General features: G+C 42.5%; 1 protein-coding gene across 2 annotated transcripts in view; it reads right to left on the reverse strand.

Moving 5' to 3' along the window:
• The window catches only part of TMEM123 (transmembrane protein 123), a 70,065-nt gene extending 49,109 nt beyond the window's left edge, over positions 1-20,956 (reverse strand). Inside the window, exons 1-3 of one of the 2 annotated variants that reach the window (XM_033950557.1) lie at positions 20,715-20,956; positions 10,790-10,834; positions 6,289-6,363 (exon numbers count right to left, since the gene is read on the reverse strand). In XM_033950557.1, coding sequence (XP_033806448.1) covers positions 6,289-6,363; positions 10,790-10,834; positions 20,715-20,793 — 199 coding nt within the window. In that variant the 5' untranslated portion in view covers positions 20,794-20,956. The remainder of the gene's footprint in view (positions 1-6,288; positions 6,364-10,789; positions 10,835-20,714) is intronic. The other variant, XM_033950555.1, reaches the window with a different exon arrangement.
• Between the last annotated feature and the right edge of the window lie 2,435 nt (positions 20,957-23,391).

The following is a 23,391-nucleotide window of genomic DNA, read 5'->3' on the forward strand; positions in this document are numbered from 1 at the left end:
TAAGTTTGAATATTTTTTTCTAATGAAATTGTCTATTGCCGACTACTAGGGGGAGGAGTCAAGATGGCAGTTAGACATGGATGGCGCTTCAGCTTCCAGTTACCTTGGAAGCTGTTTGGTGAATTCTGAAAATATAATAATTCTTTCTACCGATGTCACACACCAGACGAAAGGGGATGATTAAAGCCGTTTCATCACCAGCTACAGTGTCATCCCCATAATATTCGACAATTCTCCAGGCGCTGGATTGCATGGCCGCCAACTCCAAGACTCGTGATTGGGGTGAGAATCCTGCTTTTGAGCAAAATGAAGGAACGTTTGGCTCTTTGGGACATGACATTTCTTTATCACCCTTCCTCCCCCACAACGGCTAATATTCCACTGTGCCCAGTAGAATTGAGGGATTTGACGTCAGGCTCTGTAATTATTGTTTCTGTATTGTCATATACTCATCTTTCTTTGTATTATTTGAGAGTCCACCCTTTTGTGTTCCAAGAGGAAGGTAGCCTACCATTTTCTCCATGTTGCTATTCCCCCTAAATGTTTAGTCCACCTAGGCCTTTTCCTTTCGTTAGTTTGTCGCTAAATATTTCCTTTATTTTTTTAATCCTTTCCCCCTTCTATTTCTCTTGTGGTGTACTGTTTGCAGAGTCTAGCATATTAGGGTTTCGTTTGTGTATAACAACAATAATACTTTTAGTTTGTGGGTTTGTATTTGAAAAGTTTTGTTTTTTTTCTGTTTTCTGAGGCCAGGTATTCTGATGGGGATAGAAGTCCAGAAATTAGTTGGTGTCATGGCCCCAAGTAAGAAAATATTTGTCAGCTCTCCTTCAGCTTTTTTGGATTCGAAAACAGCCTCAACTGAAAAATCAGTGATTACTTATGGCATGATCTCTGACAAACAACACTCGTATGTCCAAATTTCTAACCTCGGTTTATATTTGAGTCAATCTTTTTTTTCTCCTTTTTGAGTGGGAAAAGGGTTTCCTCAGTTTATATTCGAGTATATATGGTACTACAGCTACTGCCAGTGGGAGATAGGGGTGAGTGGGGGAGAGAATAAGAAAAGAGGATCAGGTAGGAAGATTGTGCATGCTGATGCATTTATCAGCCTTGTTCTCTTTCTGCAGCAAGTACAGTGGAACCTCGGTTTGCGAGTAACCCGGTTTGCGAGAGTTTTGCAAGACGAGCAAAACACTCAGTAAACTTTTGCCTTGCAAACCGAGCATGTTCTGGTGTACGAGCACCTCCTCCCCGCTCTAACCGGCATCGCACCCCCCCCCCCGAACCGGCATCGCAACCCTCCCCCGCGAGAACCGCAAAGCACCCCCATGCTGAAAGCGGCATCCGCCCGCCCTTCCTCCCAAGCACGGCCCTTACCCCTTCTGCTCGTTGTAAGGGTGAATGCGAGCTCCCGCCTCTTGCCTGGGCCTTGAGCATCTGCGCATGCTCAAGGCCTTCTGGCTCTCGTTCTCGAGAACGAGAGCCAAAAGGTCTTGAGCATGCGCAAATGCTCAAGGCCCAGCCCAGGCAAGAGGCGGGAGCTCGCATTCACCCTTACAATGAGCTGATGGGGTAAGGACCGTGCTTGGGAGGAAGGGCGGGCGGATGCCGCTTTCAGCACAGGGGTGCTTTGCGGTTCTCACGGGGGGAAGGGAGGGGCGTTTGCGGGAGGGGTTGTGATGCCGGTTCGGGGGGGTGCGATGCTGGTTATAGTGGGGGGAGGGGGTGATGGAGCAGCCTCGGGGGGGGGGGTTTGTGGAACTAATTGTTCAAGTTTCCATTATCTTGTATGGGGAAAGTTGCTTTGATATATGAGTGTTTTGGTTTAAGAGCATACTTCTGGAACGAAATATGCTCTTAAACCAAGGTACCACTGTATATCTATTCATTGGTTTCTTGCTATATCTCCCAAAAAGAGCAAATTCAAGAGCAAAACTCAGATTTTGCAGCCCTGGCTGTGACATCATGGGAAACCAGAACTTGATTACAAACATATTTTTTTTGTCTTTGGCTAGGAGGTCACTGTTTGTTCCAGGGCTGTGGAGTCGGTAGATAAATCCTTCGACTCACTTTCTGGTATCCACGACACCGACTCCTGTATTTAATATGCTAATGTATTTTCTACATTGATTGAAGGAAGGCAACATACACGCCTTTTAACCAAGGAACTACTGGCTAGGAAGCTGACGCTCTACTGTATTGGCCAGTTTAAACAAAAGACAAAAAAATGAAAACAATAAGGTTTTACTTATTGTTTTTATCAAGTGACTATAAAGTAGCATAGCACGCATAAAAATCAGGAACAGGAACTTTACCAGTTTAAAAATATGAACCATATTTTTTGGTAGTTTTAAAACAAAACAAAAGCTGGAACACCTAAAACAGTTTATATATTAAACTTGGAATATAGTTGTATAGTAGAACAACTGTTAAATGCAATCCAAAAGTAACTCAATGTAGTGTTGTTCTAAGAAACAGAATTGCTTCTGCCAGATCCTCTTTTATAGAAGCTCTTAAATCTGACGCGATTATTTTTAGAGCAAAAAATTGTCTTTCAACACTGATTTGTGTGGGTTGCAATTGCTGTTACGGTTCTAGCCACATCACTAATAATCTTTGGATAAACAAGGATGGCTTCTTCTACAGTCAGTTTTGATGAGCGACCATACTTTTCTACTTCTTTTAATTCTTTAAAAAAAACTCCTGCTGGAATCTCTTTATTTGGACATTTTCTGGTCATTTATCTTTCACGCATATGCAATGTCACTTTACTGAATTCAATATAAGAAAAGAAACAAAGTTTTATTCAAAAATAAGAAATGGTTCAGAAGTTACAGCTATTTTATGTGAAACGTAATTTCCTGTGCAACATTTACAAAATTTGCCCGCTTTTTGGCATAGATCTGCAAAAAATGCCCGCAAACAATGTGTTAATTATAACTATTGTTTGTGAAATGGGACATTTGAACTTGCTGCATTTTTTTTTTAATATTATAATTTAAATTTATTAGGAGTCGGAGTCGGTACATTTTTATCGACTCCAGGTACCCGAAATTGTTTCTGACTCCGACTCCAAAGCCCTGGTTAGTTCTACTGAAGCTTAGAACCTGTAATGCTGAAGTCCTCCTTTGCTCTAATATAGGAACGCTGATCCAAAGAAGCCAGCTCTTCAGAAAATGTACAAATGGAACTCTGCTTTTCTGGATAGTGGCTACCACAATCTAAAAATAAGCCCAAGTCTAGTTCAAAGTGCACCTTCTTAAAATATTTATCTTTATAATAAGATCCTGTGTTGAAATATCTAACAATATGCATAGGACATCTACTGTAGGTATAAGAAGCGAGTCATAAGTCCAGATAGTCACAATTTGCAGAGTATTTTACAAAGACTCACTGAAAATTAAGCCTCTCCTCTTCTCCATCCACCCACCTCTTCCAAATCTTTGCTGGTATCAAGCAGCATCTCCCACCTGCTGCTCGCACTGGCCCAAGTGCCAACTCTGTCCCTGAAATGCCTCCAAAATAGCCTATTTTGTGTTAGGTGCTAACTAGACATTTTCTGTGGCACTAACCGGTTAAATGCCAATGAAAATAAGCAGTTAATCCCAAACAAGTGATTAAACTGACCAGGATATATTTCTGGTTGGTTAAATTGCTTTAAATATTGACTCCCCTCATGTTATGTTGAGCTCCACCTACTACTCTATATAAATGGAAGAGACATTTTAAATTAAAAAAAAAAGTGTCATACATAGTAATATCAGCATCATTACAGCTCAAGGTGAATATCTTAAATGGCACTCTTCACAATAAAAAAACAAACTCTAGTAAAAATAACAAACATTACTTTTCAGCCAGATAAGTATGCTGGCACAGCAGTACAGTTTAAGTATTGAACCCAAGTGCATCTCCAATAATTTTGAATATACAGTATATAAAATATGATGTTCTCTACTGTGTTGGTGAAATGTGTTCATAACTTAACATCTTTATTTGTATATCTCAATACCTTTGAGTTTTCCGCGGTTTACAATTCTGAGACTGAGACATACTCAGGAAATACAAGTTATAAAGTTATCAAATAGTAATACAGATCTTCTCCTATAGAAATTTATCGAATAGAGATGCTATCAGAGTTTTTCTAAAGTGCTAATATGAGGTAGCACTGACTATTAACTGGCTAAGCTCTTTGTCCCCAACTGCTGCTTGAAAGGAAAACAATCTGTTGGGAACGTTTTGGAATGTCAAATATCAGTCAGATAATTTGTCGTAAGATAGAATACTACATTATAGTAATCCAAATTTAAAGATGACATCTGGCTTCAACAGGTAGCCAGTGCAACCTGCGATAAAAAGGAGCGACATGATATGACTTTTTTTAGGTTAAAAATTAACCTTACAGCTGTGTTTTGAATCAATCGTAATCTATAAAGATTTTTTTTAGAGACCTGCGTAATACACAATATTGCAACAATCCAGGATACTAAGGATCAAGGACTGCACTAGTAATCTAAAAGAGGAGGAATTGAAATAAGATCTGATGGCACCTAGCTTCCACATAGTGTAGAAGCATTTTCGAACTAAGTAGTTAAGTGTGTTCCTTCATCGGCAGGCCTTGATCTAATATTATTCCTAGAATCTTGATTGTAGGATTTAGTGGAAAAGAAATTCTGCCAAGTTCTAAACTTTTTTTGGCTACCTGTTTACCAGGGGTAGCTAGAAAGAATTTAGTCTTATCTTTGTTGAGTTTCAATTTAAATTCCTGCATCCAGTGCTCTATAGTAGATAGAAACATAGAAATAGACGGCAGATAAGGGCCACGGCCCATCAAGTTTGCCCACCCTACTGTCCCTCCCCTCCCTTTGCCCTGTGAATAGATCCCATGCGTCGATCCCATTTGGCTTTAAAATCAGGCACGCTACTAGCCTCAATCACCTGCAGTGGAAGACTATTCCAGCGATCAACCACCCTTTCAGTGAAAAAGAATTTCATGGTGTCACCTCGTAGTTTTCCGCCTCTGATTTTCCACGGATGCCCTCTTGTTGTCGCGAGACCTCTGAAAAAGAAGATATCTTCCTCAGTCTCGATGCGGCCCGTGAGATACTTGAACGTCTCGATCATGTCCCCCCTTTCCCTGCGCTCCTCGAGCGAGTACAGCCGCAATTTGTCCAGCCGTTCCTCGTACGGGAGATCCTTGAGTCCCGAGACCATCCGGGTGGCCATTCTCTGAACCGACTCCAGTCTCAGCACATCCTTGAGATAATGCGGCCTCCAGAATTGCACACAGTATTCCAGGTGGGGTCTCACCATGGATCTGTACAATGGCATAATGACTTCCGGCTTGAGGCTGATGAAACCCCTGCGTATGCAACCTATGATTTGTCTTGCCTTGGATGAAGCTTGCTCCACTTGATTGGCAGCCTTCATGTCCTCACCGACGATCACCCCCAAGTCTCGTTCTGATACCGTTCTTGCTAAGATCTTGCCATTAAGGGTATAGATCTTGCATGGATTTTGGCTGCCCAGGTGCATAACTTTGCATTTTTTGGCATTGAAGCTGAGCTGCCAGGTCCTAGACCAGCGCTCCAGTAGGAGTAGGTCGTGTATCATGTTGCTGGGTGTCAAATCTTCGTCCGTTGTGCATTTGCCCACTACATTACTTAGTTTGGCGTCATCGGCAAATAAAGTTATTTTCCCTCGAAGCCCTTCTGTCAAGTCCCTTATAAAGATGTTGAATAGGATCGGGCCCAAGACCGAGCCCTGTGGCACTCCACTGATCACCTCCGTCATTTCGGAGGGGGTGCCATTCACCACTACCCTTTGAAGCTTACCATTGATATTAATTGTGTCATATGTGATAAAGCAAATGGAACAGGGATCACTACTGTTAAATCATCAGCATAACTGTAGAACTTAACAGTCAAACCAGACAGTCTGGCGCCCAAGGAGCTCAAATAAACGTTAAAAAGTAATGGAGCAAGGGGGAGGCCCCGAAGGTCACCACAAGAGTTCTTCTATTCCCCCTATGCTGCTGCCACAAAAACAAATCACTCATCCACAGCAGCTGTTTAAGGGAGAACTTTGGAAAAATTGTTTGGGCTAAAATATTCTACAGGCAAGTGGTTTCTTCTAACTAAATAGTAAGATTTCCTTTAAAATTACTGCTCTCTGTCCCTAGAAATATCACAGAGCGAGCTGCTTCCTTGAACCTACCGACCTATTCAGAATGGGATGCTGTCCATAAGAATCTATTAGCAAACAAAAATAATCCCAAAGCTGACTTACCAGTGGTATTAGTGGTGAATACAGTCATATTGGAGAATATTGTTGAATTAGGGGCTATAGTAGATGTGTTTGGAGCTGTAAAAAAGAAGGATTAACTCAATTTAGAATGGCCATGATTTTCCATGCAATCAAACCACACCTCTTGAAAGAGGGAAACCAAAACTACAGTGCCATCATCCACATTCTATACCTTACAGTTAAATTGCATCCTTCTATGCAGCTAACAGAGGAGAAGCTGAGGTCCTTATGCGATAATTACTCCTGGGAAATTATGTGCAACAATGCAGTGCAGAATTTGGGCAAATTCCTTCCCCCCCATCCCCAGCTGAAATCACAGGGCATGAGGAGGAAGAAGTGAACTGCTGCATATTGGGTCATTCCTCCTCTGCCAGCTTGGACCAGAATGTTTATTTGAACTGTGGGGGTCCCATGGTTCACATAAAGCAGCTGAGTCTAAGCCAGCAGAGTAGGAGGAAGTAACCCAATGTGCAGCAGTTCACTTCCTCCTCCTTCAGGGTGATCTCAGCAGAAGGAAGATGGAGAGACAGTTCCAGGAGTACAGTGTTTTTGGGGGGGGGGGGGGAGGAGGAGGAGGCTGGAACTTCAAAAGAGAAACAGGAGGAAATTTTAGGTCTTAAGATGGAGAAAATCTGTGCTACAATGCTACAAATAGTGCAGAATTTTCAAAAGTTTTGCACAAACTTCCTCAAGGAATAAATAATACAATGACCCCTCACAGGGTAAAGAGGTTGTCATGCAGCCAGCTTAGGTCAACAAAAGCATACATACATTTTGATGTTTACAGATCTAATGATTAAAACATACCACCTTTACCTTAACGCAGACTGCTTTGAAAGCTTTCAGAGTTGAAAGCAGTATACAAGAAATTTACAAGATGAGAAATTGAGAATAGTGCACAAAGAAAGTTAAAATGGTCGGGTCAGGTACTTCAGATGATAGGCATCAAGTAGGTCAAAAGGACCTTGAGGATGACAGTGAGGCCCTATTATCACAGTACTGGTTTGATAGGGGGCTTTGTCAACAGCAAACCTCTCATGAAGCAAACAACTAGAGCAGTGTATCTCAAACTGTGTGTGCCACTACTTTTAGTGTGCTGTGGCTCAGGACACTGAACTAGAGGCTATTTAGAGACGGACTTACCCCTTACGTGGTTATGATAGCACAGAGGTGAACCTTTACAGAGTTGACCTTTAAACAAGACTCAGGAGCCATATTGCCGGGGAAGAAAACCATATTGCAGTGCTGGATTGTACCGGATTCCCCCACCTTGTCTCATTGGCGTACTCTCATGATACATCAGGCTTCTATGGAGCGGCTCTTCTTGACTTCTTTGGACACACCACAGGGACGTTTGTTTTGTTCCATTTGGGAGCCCTTTTGACTCACATTGACTCATAAAGCTCGTAGTCATTTATTGAACCCATGATTAGTCATGCATTTTGGAAGATGAATTGTTTTGTTTCTGTGGGAATTTTGGGTGGGGGGATGGAGGGGGGATGGGAGGGTGGGGGGTTGCTGTATTTGTATTGTGAACTTTGGTTGTTTTGGATGTGCTTGATGATCTGGAAACTTTTCCACAAAAATATTTCAACATAAACAAGACTCGGGGGCCAGATTCTCAAAACTCACCCTGCATTTAACGATGGATGCTAAACCAGTCCTAGCTGGTTTAGCGTGCAAGTATTTTAGAAGCCTGATTCTCAGAACGGCTCACAGTGCTCTTTGCCATGCTTCCTAGCAGCTCCGACTGTACTATGCAAATGTAGTACAACGAGGTCATTAATATTAAAACAAGCACTCCAGGCGATTCTTTAAACTGTCTGGATGATTCTCTAACCTCATTGCATTACATTTGCCTGCAAAAATTTCCAACTGGGTCTGAGCAGGGAACCCTGACGGCAGGAGGGCTTGGGCATACATCCTGCCATCCTTCATCTTAAAGGTGCAGGGGGCGGGGGCTGTCGGGGAGGCAGAGACCTCGGCAGCAGGAGGGAGTGGGCATCTCTCCTGCCGAACCTATACAGGGTGTGGGGTGGGATCGAGCAACAGCAGGCATGAGGGGGTGTCAGTGGAAGGGGGGAACTCTTCCCTCTGCTGCTCTCCCTGCCGGTGAATCAGCTAAGCCGGCAGGACTCAATGACATCTGAAGCTCAGTTGATTGGGGCAGGGAGAGTAGCCTTAACAAGAGGGAAGAGATGTACCTAGCAATTACTCTTCTGAGCAAGTGCTAGGCACAGTTCTTCTCCCACCTTTACTAGAGATTCTCCACACAAATAGCGTGCATATAATTTGCATGCTATTATGCTGAGCATTGCTTGTTTAAAGTCAAATCGCTCTCACTACAGCCACTATATTGATTTGTTGGATTTTACAATAACAATTTTTTTAGGTACATCAGAAGCAGAAAACCTGTGGAGGGAATCTGTGGGACCGTTGGATGATCAAGGAGCAAAAGGGGCACTCAGGGAGGATAAGGCCATAGCGGAGAGACTGAATGAACTCTTTACGGAAGAAGATGTAACAGATCTACCGGGTACAATTTTGTCATGGCTCTAACAACCCTCAAAGGGTCTTCTTGCACCTCCCAATGCTCCATCAGCATCATAGTGATCTCTGGATGTAAAGGAAAAATGTGGATTTGGTCTTAGAGCTGCTCCTAAGGGAAATTTGAGCCATGGAAGTCTGTGGCGGTTCCAAATTTAACTCTCTGAGATACTGTAACGACTTCCATTAAATTCACTGGTTTAAACCGTCAGGTCCTCTCCCTGGTCCAGGGCTGCCACAGACTCTTGGCTGGTAGCGCTCACTTGCGACCTGGAATCCTGTAACCTGAGGATCCACTTTGCGGGAGCAAAGGAAATGGTCCTGACCCCTATTCATCTTAGTCCTTTTCTGCCTGAACCTCTGGCTCCTGTGGAGTACCCTTCCATGATGGACCAGCCCTCTAAGGGAAAAACCTCCCCTTCCTATTGTGGTCTCCCTTTTTCGTATTCTTTTCTTTAAATTTGTAGTTCTCCCACCTTTCCTACCTATTTCTGTTAGTCAAATGTTTGTTCAGTGGAAATCTGTCACATTACGTCTCCCTCCTTTTAATATAACTTGTAAAACACTTAGAATACTTCATTTGCGTTTAATCAAAATTTTAATAAACTTGAAACAGCTGCTGGCGTACTACCAAGTTGTGCAGATGACCCTTTATAATTCATATAAGCTTCAAACATCAAGCTCACAAAATCAGAGTCAAAACTCTGAACTGAATCTCCTAAGGACCTCTGTAGGGATACTTCCTGCTTCTTTACAGGTTCTAAGGTGTCTTGAGCATCTGTGTTTTCCCGATGATGCCGAGTCACTATTTGGGGGCTCTAGGAGGGATTTTTTGACTCAACATTCGAGCATCATTGCAACTCCAAGACCCTGAAGGGACCCGGAGTGAGGTAAGCCTAGCTCCCACAGCACATGGATGCTCCTCAGCCGGCCATTGAGCACAATACTGGCATGAAATGAGTTCCTGCGGGGATGGGGAAAAATTTGTCCCCGTGTCATTCTCTATTCCACAGACAGTAATAGACTGTACTCAAAGAACTTCCTGATGCTGTGCCTGCATCAGCTCACATTGCAGCTGGACAATGGAGAAGATTTCGGTCTCAAGCATAACATCCTCCAGCCACTTGTCTCTTTGGGCTGCCTTTTAGATAGGCTCAGAGAGCCTGAAAACCTCAACCCCACCAGCTCTTCATGTGTCTTCAGGAGGGTGACGCAGCCGGCACCCATTACAGCCCTCTGGAACAATGTGGGGGCCACTTAGCCTGTGCTCAAGCGCCTGATAAATCAAGGGCAAGCCAAGCCTCCAGGGGAACATACCCCAAACTATCCTCAATTGTAGTGCAGTCTGGCTAGGTAGGTGCCCTGTAAAAGGGTTGCCCTCACCCCCACAACATACACACACACCCAGCTAGTCCTTTAAACCAAAGACTGTATCTTCTCTCAGGCAGAGCTGTCCCAGAAACCTTGGGAACCTCTGAAACACTGTGAAGCGAGAATGACGTGGGGACAAATTTTCTCCATTCCCGTGGGATCACTCCTGTCCTGTGGGATGTCTCCTGTCCACATGAGCTCTGTCCCTGTCCCATTCCTGCAAGCTCTATCCTCATCTGTACAAGCTTCGAACACTTTAAAATCATAAATGTTCGAGGCTTGTGTGGCTAAGGCAGAGTTTGCAGGTGTGCAGACCAATGTCATTATAGCTGTGCTATCGCTGGCTCAAAATGGAAAACAACGAGCGGCAGCAGGGGTCTCATTTAATGTAGCACTGCTGGAGAATTCATTTTCACCAAAAGTTGACATTTAAAAATTACTGATTTGCACCCCTTAAAAATGATATATGAAAAAGAGCAAATTATTTTTGTTGGTCTTAACATTTATTCTAATTAAGCATAAAAGACTTTTGGGAAGTGAAAAAGCTGCCTTGAAGCTCACTTACCAGTGTTTAGGGTTGGGATCACACTCACAAGTTTGGCAGAAGTTGCTGAAAGAAAGGAAGATAATACAATAACTTATTTTTACATTCTGAAAATACTTGACATTTTTATATGTATCACATAACTAGACATTTCTAAGACGTACAATATCCAGATCAAGCAAAACAAAAAAATCTATTATAAAAACCAAAATATTTCTGAAAAAAAAAAAAGTAAAGTTTCTTTCAAAATGGAAAATGTAGTAAGATTTGATTTTGAGAATGTTCTTCCCTGTGAGAAGCATAGCAGACCAAATAAACATCAATAGAGAAAGTTAGGAAAATCTTAACTGAAAATTAGCATGAGAAAGGTGTGTGCAAAAATGCTCCCAAAGGAGCTCACTAATAAACAAAAGCAAAGGAGAGTAGAAGTTTGCCAAGACCTTTTGGAGAGGCAAGATGATGTTTTGGGCTGTGATGAAACATGGGTATACCAATACGATCCTAAAACAAAGCATCAAAGTGCATATTGGAAGTCATCCAATTCTCCATAATCAAAAAAGTTCCGCCAGTCCAAATTAATTGTCAAAACGATGTTGCTAACCTTTTCTGATATCAGTGGGATTGTTCACTATGAATTTGTACCAACTGGACAAACAGTTAACCAAGTGAAAGTGCTGAAAAGGCAGCGTGAAAAAGTTAGATAAAAACAACCTGAACTTTTTCGCCAATCACGATATTGCACCAGCTCACACACAGCACTGTCATGAGGGAGTTTTACAACCAGAAAAAAAATAACTCTTACTGGAAAACCCTCCCTACTCACCTGAACTGGCCCTCGATGACTTTTTTCTTTACCCAAAGATAAAGGAAATATTGAAAGGAAGACATTTTGAAGACATTCAGGACATCAAGGGGTAATACGATGACAGCTCTGATGGGCATTACAGAAAGAGAGTTCCAAAATTACTTGGAAGGGTAGACTAGGCACTGGCTTTGGTGACCGTATGAGGTATGTACTGAAGCACTTTTTCTAGGATAAGTTCGCAAACTTGTCAGACTTCGTATGCAATTGTGGATCCTGTTCCATTTTCAATTGGTGTACCTCAAGGCTCTGCCTTGGGCCCTCTCCTTTTCTCCATCTATACCCACGGCTTTCAGTTATCACCTCTATGCTGATGAAGCCCAGATCTACCTCTCCACACCAGATTCTCTTTCCACATGCATATTGTTATACATGCTACTCTGCTACTACTTTTAATTACATGTATGCTCTGCCTGTGAAATTATATATATATTGGTACTGCACTAGGTGGCACAACTCTATTATCGCAATATACTCTGACTATTGAACTACTGTATTTATCATATGACCATGTTTGAATATATAACTGTTTGCTAATACATTGTTAAAGTAATATTTAGTCATGTTTTTGTTATTAATTTTAGTTTTATTATTTTATTTACATATTTATTTATTATATTTTGATATGTAAATGATAGTTATGTATATGTATTATCTTCACAGAGTCTGATTCCAGAGGCAGGTGCTTTGCACCAAAATGCAATTCTTCATCAAATCTTTCTATAGTGTATGCATAATAAATGTTACCTTTGGTATTTGAATCAGAATGGTCTCCCAAATCTTAAAAACTGGAATTAATCCTCTCCACTAAACCTTCTATACTGCCCTGGACCTGGCAAGAAATTTCTTGTGTTGTAAGTAACTTATTTTCTAAGGAATAGGCATAGTGCATTTATTCTTAATAGGGTATGGATGGAATGATTATTTTGGTTTTACTTTTATATGCATTTTTATTGCAAAATGCTTCAAAATTTAAACGGACTATAAATGATTAAAAATCCACTATTCTCTTTCCTGTACTGCTACATTACCATACATTTTAATATAATCCACAGCCATGTCCTCGGCATCATTTAATCCCCATGCACCCCTCTCTGTAATGCTTGGCCATTAACCCTTTCAGGACCAAGGGACATATTTGTCCCATAACTTTAAAATCCTATAAATTTTGATTGGGATAGTCTACAGTTCTAAATTTGATATGTACGGATTCCATATGATACTGCATTTATGTAAACAAACTGGTTCCGACATTCATTCATTAGCGTCGTTGCTAGATTGACGAGAAGATTCACTTGCCACACTGTCCATAAGCCAGAAGTGTGATTTTTTTAAATAAAAATAATGATATTTCACAAAAAAAAATCAATTTTTTGGCATCTGCAAGCCCTTTTTACCATAAAAATGTCGTCAAAACCACAAAAATTGGCCTACGATCCTTATGGTCCTGAAAGGGTTAAGGAGTACAGAACATACAACTCTCAGTAACCCTACAGTTAGATAGATCCAGAAAGCTGCCGCAAACATCTCTTCCACCTCTGCTAAATCTATAAACCGTGTTTCCCCGAAAATGACTTGTGCCTTTTTGGGGCCCCAAATTAATATAAGCCAGTGTCTTATTTTTGGGGATGTCATTTATTTTCATGTAATGATCATCTCTCCCTTCCTCTCCCCCACCCCAATTCTTCCTATTTCATTTCTCTCATCCACATGTGCAGCATCTTTCCTCCCATCTCACCCATCCACTTTCTAGTATCTTTCTAGCCTTCCCTCCCATCCCTTGTGCAGCAGAACCCTTGCAGCTTCTATCCCTCCCTTCCTCTCACCCCCAGTGTAGCATCTTTCTATCCCCCTGCCACCGCGCACTTCCTCCCTCCGCCTGCTGATCCATCTTTCCCTCCCATCTGAACAGCGAGACAGGAATACCTTATAACAAACTTGCTGCCAAGTGCCGACGCTGCCATCTACACATGCTGCATCATGGCCTTCTATCTCTCGGCTGTTCCTCTGCCGTGTTGCTAACGACATCATCAGCAAAGGAATGCCCAGGAGATAGAAGGCCGTGAAGCAGCCTGTGTAGATTGCTGCCGAGTGTCGACGCTGCCAGTTTGTTATAAGGTATGCCTGTCTTGCGGTTCGGATGGGAAGGAGAAATGGGAGGGGGAGAACGACGCTGCTGCTGCTTTCAGCGACTAGGACTTATTTTTGGGGGTAGGGCTTATATTAAGACCTACCCTGAAAATCATGCTAAGGCTTATTTTCGGCGTAGGTCTTATTTTCGGGGAAACACGGTAGTTTGTGTCTAGCAGAATGCAAATTTTTCTCATGCATATTCATTGTGGATATCCCATAAACCTGACCAGCTAGGTACAAGTATGTCCCGAGGATTGGGTTGAGAACCTCTGGTCTAGTACGACTCTCTCATTTCCATTTTCTAGCACAGTGTTCTTCAACCACCAGTTCATGGACCAGTGCCGGTCCACAGAAATTTCCTGCCGGTCCACAGGGCCAGCACGTGCATCAGGCCCAAAACAGTGTTCTTCAACCACCGGTCCACGGTGCGATCGATGCAGCGTTATCTTCGAGCTAGTTCCCTCTTCCTAACTGATTCAGTGCACAAAGCCACGGGCAGTGGCTCCTACAGGCATCCTGCGCCTGAACTGGAAGCCTTCTCGGGGAAGGCTTCCAGATGAGGCACGGGACATGCAAGGTGCAATTAGTACTATTATGGGGGCGGGGTCTGGCCCACGACTTAGCCCCGTGTTCTTCAACCGCTGGTCCACGGACCGATTCCGGGCCACACAATAATACTTTTATTTCTGCTGGTCCATAGGTGTAAACAGGTTGAAAAACACTGTTCTAGCACCATACATAGATTCTGAGTACAGTAAAGAGAAATAAACTTGAACACCCTTGTCCACTCCTCAAGGTACATCTTTTTAGAAAAGCAAACAGATTCCTGCTCGTAAAGTCCCTGTGCATTTCATAATCTCACCTGTCAAAGCCATTTGTTTGCTCTTCAGTTTCCTGGCTAGTTACTGGATAAAGTTATGAATGATCCTCCCTCATATCTTTATTGCCCCTAACTTCCATGGCTATCATTTGCAACATCTCTGGCATTATCTTGATTGTCTATAACTCTAATTTTTCTATGTCATCAGCTGTTTTTCAGAAAAAAAACCCCCACAGCGAGGGCCTTATTTACCAGCCCCAACAAAGAACACACACTGCATTCAGGATACAAATCCATTATTTAAATATGCAACATAAATAACCATCTGCTTTTGTAAGCAAAAGTAGACATGTCTCAGATCTCCATCTAGCTTATATGTGCAGTCCACAATGGATGAAACTGAATTGTCTGTTGTGAAGGGGAAAAGTACATTGGACAGGAAACAACTGAACACACCAGCTCTCTCAGCTATTAATGCAAAAAAACCAAACAAACTAAAGATCAAATCACGCCCCCTACCAACCCAATCTAGAAAACAAAAACCAGGCAAAAGATGGCCAAGATCTAAGATCAAAAGTAAGGGTGTAAAGGCAAGAAACAGACATTTTAAGCAACAGGAAATTGTTGTAGTTACATTTGCCAGCATATTGTATCATATTACCATGTTGATGCAGCTAAAAGATTGGAATCTAACCTCTAATCAAAACAAGCCTTACTGACAGCCTGTTAGCACTATGTGATTCTGCAGTTCTCCAACCAATCTCACGCCATTAGCACAATACTCCTCCTTGCACAATTGTTACATAGCAACCCACCTATTTCTAAAGAGTACACACAGTTCAGAGGCAGCAAACACACATTTAACCCATACATTACATTACAGATTTCTATTCCGCCATTACCTTTCGGTTCAAAGCGGATTACAAAAAGAGTTATGGAAGAAGGGTTACAACGTTAGATCAGAGAAGGTTTCCAAGAGAGGGAAAAGTAGGATCTGGGGTTAGGGAGGGGATGGCAAGAGGCGTGTTCACATTTCACTTTCACCGGGGCTGACACAGGCTGCTTAATGTAAATTGCTGCCACTGCTCCAAAGATAAAAACCACATTGAAAAAGGTGGATAATGGAAAGTTAGAACTGGAGAAGCAGAAACTACGGTATTTCTTTGAGTGAGAGACATCATTCAGTGAAAGTGGCTGTTTCCTGGCTTGTTATGAGTTAGAAACATCAAAACCATCTAAAGAAGTACACTCATTCTTAAAATGCTACACTAAGTTCCAAACGCGAGATAATTTGTTTGGATCCCCAAGGCATTTAGGCCGAAACATAACTTGTGTCGGGTCTATTTCAAAGAACAAACCTTGATATGAGGGTAAATCTAAAAGTAAAGACAAAATACATTTAATGACTTTGATAGATGTAAGCAACTGAACATATCACTTTTCCACACAGAGTTCCCATGCAAGACAATGCATTTGTTGTATTGTTCAACTAGCTTCTGCATTCCTGCAGAAAATACGTTTTTCGACTGCTCCCAAACCCAGGTGAGCAGTTCTTCCTTTACTTCATTATGCTTTGTCTTTTGCTTTCCGGGTCACAGTGATGCACCCATGTCTCGTTACCAGTGACAATTCTCTCCAGAATACGCAGATCTTTTCAATACTTAACAGGAAATGGGTCGCACCTCCACATGCTGTTGCATGTGCAGATCAGTGAGCTGTTTGGGAACCCATCGTACGCAGACTTCCCTGTATTACAAGTCATCATGCATTATGGCAAATGCAGACCCACAGCTGATATCCAGATCTGCAGCCAACTGAGGCACCATCATCTGCTGGTCTTCTCTAACCAAGGCATCCACCCTGTCAGTGTGCTCGTGTGCATGATGTTAATGGGTGACCAGAATGGCCTTCATCAGTTATACCTGTTCTTCCCACTTTAAACCTTTTTACCCAAACTTTTTGTTGAGTTAATATCCGATGGTGAATTTCCACAGATTTCTGCCCAAAGAATGCACACTATTGTACGTTGTATTTCAATGGTGCAATCTTGAAAAGGAGCATCCATGTTTCTGACCTCATGGCTGCCACATAGAAACATGATGGCAGATAAAAAGGCCAAATGGCCCATCTAGTCTGCCCATCTACAGTAACCATTATCTCCTTCTCTCTGAGAGATCCCATGTGCCTATTCCAGGTCCCCTTGAATTCAGACACAGTCTCTGTCTCCATCACCTCTTCCGGGAGACCGTTCCATGCATCTATCACCCTTTCTATAAAAAAGTATTTCCTTAGATTACTCCGGAGCCTATCACCTCTTAACTTCATTCTATGCCCTCTCACTGCAGAGTTTCCTTTCAAATGAAAGAGACTAAACTCATGCGCATTTACGTTACGTAGGTATTTAAACATCTCTATCATATCTCCCCTCTCCCACCTTTCCTCCAAAGTATACAGATTGAGATCTTTAAGTCTGCCCCTATACGCCTTATGATGAAGACTACACACCATTTTAGTAGCCTTCCTCTGGACCGACTCCATCCTTTTTATATCTTTTTGAAGGTGCGGCCTCCAGAATTGTACACAATATTCTAAATGAAGTCTCACTAAAGTCTTATACAGGGGCATCAATACCTCTCTCTATGCAACCTAGCATCCTTCTAGCTTTCGCCATCACCTTTTCAAAGGCTGAACACTGCACTGTGCATGGACAAACTATCCACAGGCAACCAAATAGGAGCACAAAGAACACCAACGGGAGTGTCACCGAGTGGTTAGAAAAGCAAAAAGAGAATACGAAGAGAGACTGGCGGGGGAAGCAACAAACTTCAAATCATTCTTCAGGTACATTAAGGGGAAGCAACCGGCAAGGGAGGAAGTGGGACCCTTGGATGATGGAGACAGAAAGGGAGTGGTAAAAGATGAAAAAGAGATAGCTGACAAGTTAAATGAGTTCTTCACGTCAGTCTTCACGAGGGAAGACACAACCAACATTCCGGAACCCGAGGAGATCTAAAATGGAGACCAAGATGTTAAGCAGGTCAAATTAGAGGTAAGCCAAGAGGATGTCTTCAGGCAGATAGACAGGCTAAAGAGCGACAAATCGCCAGGTCCGGACGGCATTCACCCAAGGGTACTCAAGGAACTAAGGAACGAAATAGCAGAGCCACTTCGACAAATATGCAACCTATCCTTAAAAACTGGAGAGATCCCGGAGGACTGGAAAATAGTAAATGTCACGCCCATCTTCAAGAAGGGTTCAAGGGGTGACCCAGGAAACTACAGGCCGGTGAGCTTGACTTCGGTCCCGGGAAAGATGATGGAAGCGCTGGTTAAGGACAGCATCTGTGAACACATTGAAAACAATGGACAGCTAGAGTCTTTGCCTGAGATTCCTATGAGTCGAGAGTCTGTAGAAGCATGTCGTGGTCTACCAAGTCGAAGGCTGCAAAAAGGTCTAGTTGTATCACATGTTCTATTGCTGTATTGCAAATTGTTACCACAGTCTCGTGTTGCTCAACCACAATGATTATAGTTTATGCTTTCTGATATCACCATTGGACTCTACAATCATGTTGCTCAGTCGGCCCAACACAGGGCTGTGTTTCACTGGATCAGAATCTTCAGGAGCCACGACTGCTTTAGGTTTTCACTGAGTTATTTCACCTCTTATCATAGTTCATTTTATCATATAACAACAGCAGCAGCATGAGGTTCAAAACCTCCGTAGCAACTCTCTTCAAGACTGAAATTTGCTGCCTGAGTTTTTGTTTACATGGACCGGGATGAAAGACATGGCCTTTTGTCATGTCGAAGCAGACTCCCAAATACTGTACTCCAAACATTGGATCAGCTCTAGATAACTCTCGTTGAAGTTGACTATGCAGCCCAACTCTTGTTGAAGATCCACCACTTGTCACACTGCCTGATCATCCTCCGCCCTTGATGGAGCTCTGATCAGCCAATTGTCCAGGTATGGCTGTATCACCATCCTGTGGAGGTGAGCTGCGACCATCACCTTTTACCTTGGTGAAGGTGCGTGGGGACGTTGCCAACCCAAAAGGTACCCAAACTGGAAATGCCTTTGAAGGACATGAAATCTCAAATATTTCCTATGGTCTGGGAAAATGGGAATATGAAGGTTCACATCTATTAGATCTAGAGGTTAGGAATTTCCCCAGAGCCAGGCCACAATGACTGACCAAATCGTCTCCCTATGGAAGTGCGGTATTCTCTGTGTTGCATTTAGGTCATTCCATGTCAAGTGGACCAATACTGAAAATCGCCCACGCTTGACCCCCTTGAAATCCAACCAAATTTTACAAGGGGTGTTGTCTAGGGTCTCAAATGAAACTCTGCAAAATTTTTGGGATCTATCTCAATTTGATCAGGAGATAGGGGTGGTTGAACAAAATCAAACGATCCATTCCCATGCCTCGTGTGACCTAAAACGCCAACTTTGGTTAAGCACTGCAGCAGAAGGAAACTAACTACTTAGGAGTCTGAATTTTTGCAGTTTGGTACAACACCTTGGGGCAAGTTTCTGTGCCAAGTTTGAAATCTTTTGCGAACGTGCTTCCATTTCTACAGGTCAGCAAAGTAGGCAAAAAAATTAACGAATGAAAGTTTTTGGGCAAAGTTTGGCTCCATACTGCTGCTGGTAGGTAAGTCAGCTGAGGGTACAACTTTCCCAGCAGACATGTACCAAGAGGTATTTCCAAGATTTGCAATATGAGCTTTTATAGTCAAATGAAGCTGAAGATATGACCATCGAAAAAAATATGGCTTTATGCTGAATTTGAACTGAGAGTTAAAGGTCCAAGAGAATATAAACCAAGAGTTGGAATATCTGAAGAGTATACAAACGTTGTTGAATTGTCTGTACTACAGGGTGGCCCACAAAAAAGTTGCCCACCTCCGATGATAGTGTAAGATAAACGAGCAAGTGGATTGTTTTTATTCACTTACCCACAAGTTACAACAGATAGTGAAAGTGGTTCACATTTATGCACCTTTGGGCATGTCGGGTCATGTTGACTGATACTGCTTGCACCACCTCTTCAACAGTGATGCTGCAGATAGTGTTCGTGATGTTTTCCTTGAGTTCATCCAGGGTATATGGATTGTTGGCGTCCACTTTCTGTTTAAAATTTCCCCACAGATAAAAATCACATGTGGACATGTCCGGAGAACATGGTGGCCATAAACCCTTGCTCACAGTTCGCTCCTCTGTAAACAGTCCATGAAACTGTGCCAGTGAATCGCGTGAGGTGTGGCATATTGCCCCAACGTTTAGCTGGTGGGTTTGTTCCTGGGTATTTGTCGGTGAAGGCCTCTTTGTGCTGCCTTAATCGATCCACTTTGCACACAGCCGTCCACAATCATTATTTGCTGTTCCAGGGAGGCGGGCTACTTTTCCATGGCCCACCCTGTAGTGATGGTTTAAGGTGGAAGGAAGTATTGGAATTGTTAAAAACTATTCTTGATAATTTATTTATTGGATTAGGTCTATGTACATAACTCATACAAATTTGTTTAATTTATTAGTCAACCACATGTTCACAAAAGCTTTTTTTTTCTTTTGGGGGGGAAAGAAAGAGGGTGAACCCAACTAACATTTCTTTTCCCCTGGTGAAGTCACCCAGCAATAACTGAATGAGAGACTGGCAAAGACTGCCTTCTGGGGGGACTCCAGCCAGGTTGGGCCCCAGAGCTGCCCTGAAAAAGGGGAGTTACTGCTATGGCTTTTATCACTCGGAAAAGCATAGAGCTGCATAAAATAAAAGCCCCCATCCCCAACAAAATAGTTTGCATATTACAACGCGAATGATTTCATTATCAGAACGAAGGCCAATGTTTTGTGTTTGGTTTTTTGTTTTTTTTTTAAACTACATGCCTAACAAAGACAACTTTTTTAAAGTTTGCGTATGAAAGACATCTCAGTCTCGTTCTTACAGAGCGAGAGGCACAAGGAGACAGAGAGGGCAATAGCGATGTGGACGTCAAGGCGCACAACTCCCGCCCAGTACCAGATTAGAACTCCCGCGCACACCCTGCTGGAAGAGGGCCGCTGAGAACCCCGGACGGGCAGGGGACAGAGGTACTCCCTTTGCCAGCTCTACACCGACACTTACTCGAGGGTTCAGAAGCGCCAGCGAATGCCACAGCCAGAAGAAGCAGCAGCAGCCCCTGCCATACAGAAGCTGACTCCATCGCCCCCTTACTCAAAGTTCTGAGCGGCGCGCGTGGGAGACAGGCAGTGGGCCAGAGCTAGACGCGCTCTCGGGACACTGGAGCTCGAGCACATCTGCGGCGCGTGCGCGCACGCTCAACTCCGTCCCCCTTCCTACTGCTCGATAAAAGCTGCCTCCTCATAGCGGCGCCAGCAGCTGCACGCAAGTTTGAGCTCGCGCGCTGGCCTGTGAGGTAAAGCGCGATAATTTAGGGGGAGTTCTGTGAGAACTCTTCTTTATTATTATCGTCTTTATCGCTTTAGTTCTGTACTTGTCAATACCACAAGAGGAATCTTTTCACTAGTCTTGCCCACGCTAATTTACCCAAACGTTTACCTTCACTTCCCCCATCCCACCTTTAGAGCTACAGGTTTACAACAAACAGGAAGTCATCACTCTCTTAACATCCTCGCCAGTTTAACCCATTAGTTTATAATACAGTACTAAGTTAAATCTCTCGTGCGTTATGCAGTGAGTGGTATATCATCACTGCATACACTGTATATTAGAAAGGAGACCTTTATAGGATCAGTACCAATCCTATGGTGTACCCTACCGCTAAGCAAAAGACTTGCCACTGATGTACTCTTCAGAAAACAATTTTAAACAAACTTTTTGACATGGCCTTCTGTCTAAAAATTATGACATGACCCATTTTTCAAAAGAAACCATTGGCCTCCAGAAATCTTTTATGATATTGAGCAACATATTTCATAAAGTCACTTTAAAAAATATTGGATCTCCATGTTCCTTTCTTTTATGCCTGCTGTAACTCAGATGTTGCCCAGAATATTCTAAATTATTATACAGTACAGTATATTTAGATACTCTGGTAGAAGTCCTAACTTAATATAATACACTTCAAACTCTTCTGCATGTAACACTGGTAGAGCATTAAAATTGCTGAACCTCTAGACCAGGCTTGTCAAACCTTTTTTCTATCAGGGGCCACATTTTATATTTTGTAACATTCAGAGGGCCAAAATATGCACCGTTGTATTTTGCTATATGCTTCATCTTAAGGAGAGGAGACAGTGGATGCTGCGGATGGGCCTTTTGTCCTTTATCTGCTATCATGTTTCTATGTTTTTAAATAGTGGCAAAATTAGGGTTGCCAGATTTTACATTTGTAAACTTCGGACCCCTAGACCCGCCCCCCAAAACTGTGGAACCAGCTCCCCCCGGACATCCAAGCTATAGATAGCCTGCTACCCTTCCAGAAAGTGATAAAAACCATATTCTCAAACCAATGCATACCCACTTTGAGACCCTGATGACCAGGCTTTAATAGTACGCAACCAAAACTGGAAAGCAGCAAAAAATCATATTGCTCTTGAACCAATGCATACCTGCCTTGGGACCCCAATGACTAGGCTTTAACAGTATGCAACTAAAACTGCTCACTAAGACACATTACCGATTGTGGGACACTGTTCTCTACGGGTACCTCCCAACACCTCAAGGTCCCACTAGCCCATGTCTCCAGTTCAGATGAGAACATACCACTAATCCTTGACTTGAATATGTGGAGAAAGTACTGTACTCTAACCAAACACCTCCAATTCACTATGATTGCATCTCTATATGCCTAGATTTGAGTACATATCAAATACAGCATGTTGTGCCACCAGTATATTATGAATCAGCTGCTATATTCATTACCCATATCTCTAGTAAAATATGAATGAGTTCATGTTGAGTACAGTATGTTGTGCTGCCAATATATTATGAATAAGCCGCTACATTCCTTATATATATATCTGTAGTAAAATGTGAATATACCCTTATTCGTATGCCTCAAAAACACTGTGAATGTATCACTGTAACCCATTCGAGGCTCCTGGGGAGGATGGGCTAAAAAACAAACCAACCCCTAAATAAATAAATAATTATTTCTAGACCACTACCAGATGTACACAGAGCTGTACAGAGTCCCGAAGGAGACAGTTCCTGCTCGAATGAGTTCAAAATCATAACAAGACAGACAAATAGGATGCCAGAGTAGGGTTACAGTTATCAGGGATGGTTAAACTGCTGGCTAGTGTAGTGAGCAGAGGGCAGTGAGGAGTAGAGTTATGAGTTGAAGGCTATCTTAAAAAGGTGGGTTTTCAGCTGACTTTTAAAAGAGGTAAGGGAAGAGGCGTGATGCATGTGCTCAGGTAGTTTATTCTAGGCATACAAGGCAGAGAGGTGAAAGGAACAAACAATCCAAAACACAGCACTAAGACTCATCTACTCATTGAAGAAACATGACCACATTACAGAAGCATATCTCAAATCGCACTGGCTTCCAATCCCAGCAAGAATACAATTTAAATTCTACTGTCTACTATTTAAGACTTTATACAGAGACAGTCCAAACTACCTGAACAACCGCCTCATCCACAAAACCTCAACCAGACATAGGAAAACTCACACCCCATTCTCATACCCCCTAATTAAGGAGATCAAACAGAAAAAACTATATGATAGCTTACTAGCCATGGAAAAATTTAGAATTTTGACACTCATTTCAGGTGGCTTTTATCCCTGGCTCTCACTGTTATCAAAAGGAGTGTAAATATTGTGCTTGAATTTT

This window comes from Geotrypetes seraphini, chromosome 6, assembly GCF_902459505.1.
Source record: "Geotrypetes seraphini chromosome 6, aGeoSer1.1, whole genome shotgun sequence".
NCBI classification, from domain to species: Eukaryota; Metazoa; Chordata; class Amphibia; order Gymnophiona; family Dermophiidae; genus Geotrypetes; species Geotrypetes seraphini.